The 999-nt window shown below is 39.6% G+C and overlaps 1 protein-coding gene across 1 annotated transcript in view; it reads right to left on the bottom strand.

Annotated features, from left to right (window-relative positions):
* LOC119586650 overlaps nucleotides 1-999 on the bottom strand; it is a gene marked incomplete at its 3' end in the record, with an annotated part of 8159 nt that overhangs the window by 4540 nt on the left and 2620 nt on the right. Inside the window, 1 exon segment of the mRNA XM_037935390.1 lies at nucleotides 1-824. Coding sequence (XP_037791318.1) covers nucleotides 1-824 — 824 coding nt within the window.

Raw genomic sequence — 999 nt, 5'->3', positions numbered from 1 at the left:
TTAAATGTCTCAAAGTTCATTTTATGAACCATATCCTTCTTGTATTTACTCTCCTTTACACTGCATGAATGAACTTGGCAGCCTGACCAGTTACCAGGTATATTTTGTGAGTCTCCCTGTTTTTGTTTATTAGTCTCATCATCACTGATACTGCTCCTCTCAACTCTGTAATCTGTCATATTTACAGGATTGTTTGTGTCATGTAATGCTGAGGAAGAGCACAGGCAGTCTTCACTCTCTTCATTTTCCTCTCCACTTGGCAAATCCTCCCTTTCCTTTGAGCTTTTGCAGCTAGAAGCACTGGGAGAAATAGACTCTTCCTGGTCTTTAAAGTGACTGTCATCACATCTTTCTTGGTCAAGATGACTGTTGTCATGGACACTATCCTTCTCACTGCTGGCATATTCTTGTGCATAGGAATCTTCTATGCTGTCCCTACCTCCTTCATGTTTTCCCTCTTGGTCTTCATCTGCCTGTCCTTCTTGCTCTGTGTCATGGTACATTTCTGCATCAGCCTCAGTTGATGCCAAGAGCACATAGCATTCTCCCTGAACCCATCTGACAACAGTGCCTGATGTATATCTATGGATATCACTGTGTTGTGATTCTGGTAACTGTGATGTGTCCCAACCACAGCTACAGCCATCAGAATATATTTCATGCCCTACTTCTTCTAATTTCTGAAAATATAAATATACAGATATGTATTGATAGAGACAGCCCCCCCCTAGGTATTTAACTTTTATATCCAAAGAGCCAAATATGGTCACTAGCCTGAAACAAGAGTCTCTTTTATTTCTAATCACTGCATTTGCTATAAATGACTGTGTCAAAATCAATACTCCAGATGAAGAGGCTTTGTATTAAATCAATTTATGTTGACAAGGTTCATCATTCTGACGGTTTAAGTGAAAGATTTGAAATAACCATTCCATTCTACTATTTATGACTCATGGCCAATGGGCCAAATGTTGCCTTTGTGATGGTAATAAATGGCCC

The sequence above is a fragment of the Penaeus monodon genome, chromosome 21 (assembly GCF_015228065.2).
Source record: "Penaeus monodon isolate SGIC_2016 chromosome 21, NSTDA_Pmon_1, whole genome shotgun sequence".
Lineage (NCBI taxonomy): Eukaryota > Metazoa > Arthropoda > Malacostraca > Decapoda > Penaeidae > Penaeus > Penaeus monodon.
Note: the sequence above shows the minus strand (reverse complement) of the source record. Positions and strands in the feature narration are given on the sequence as shown.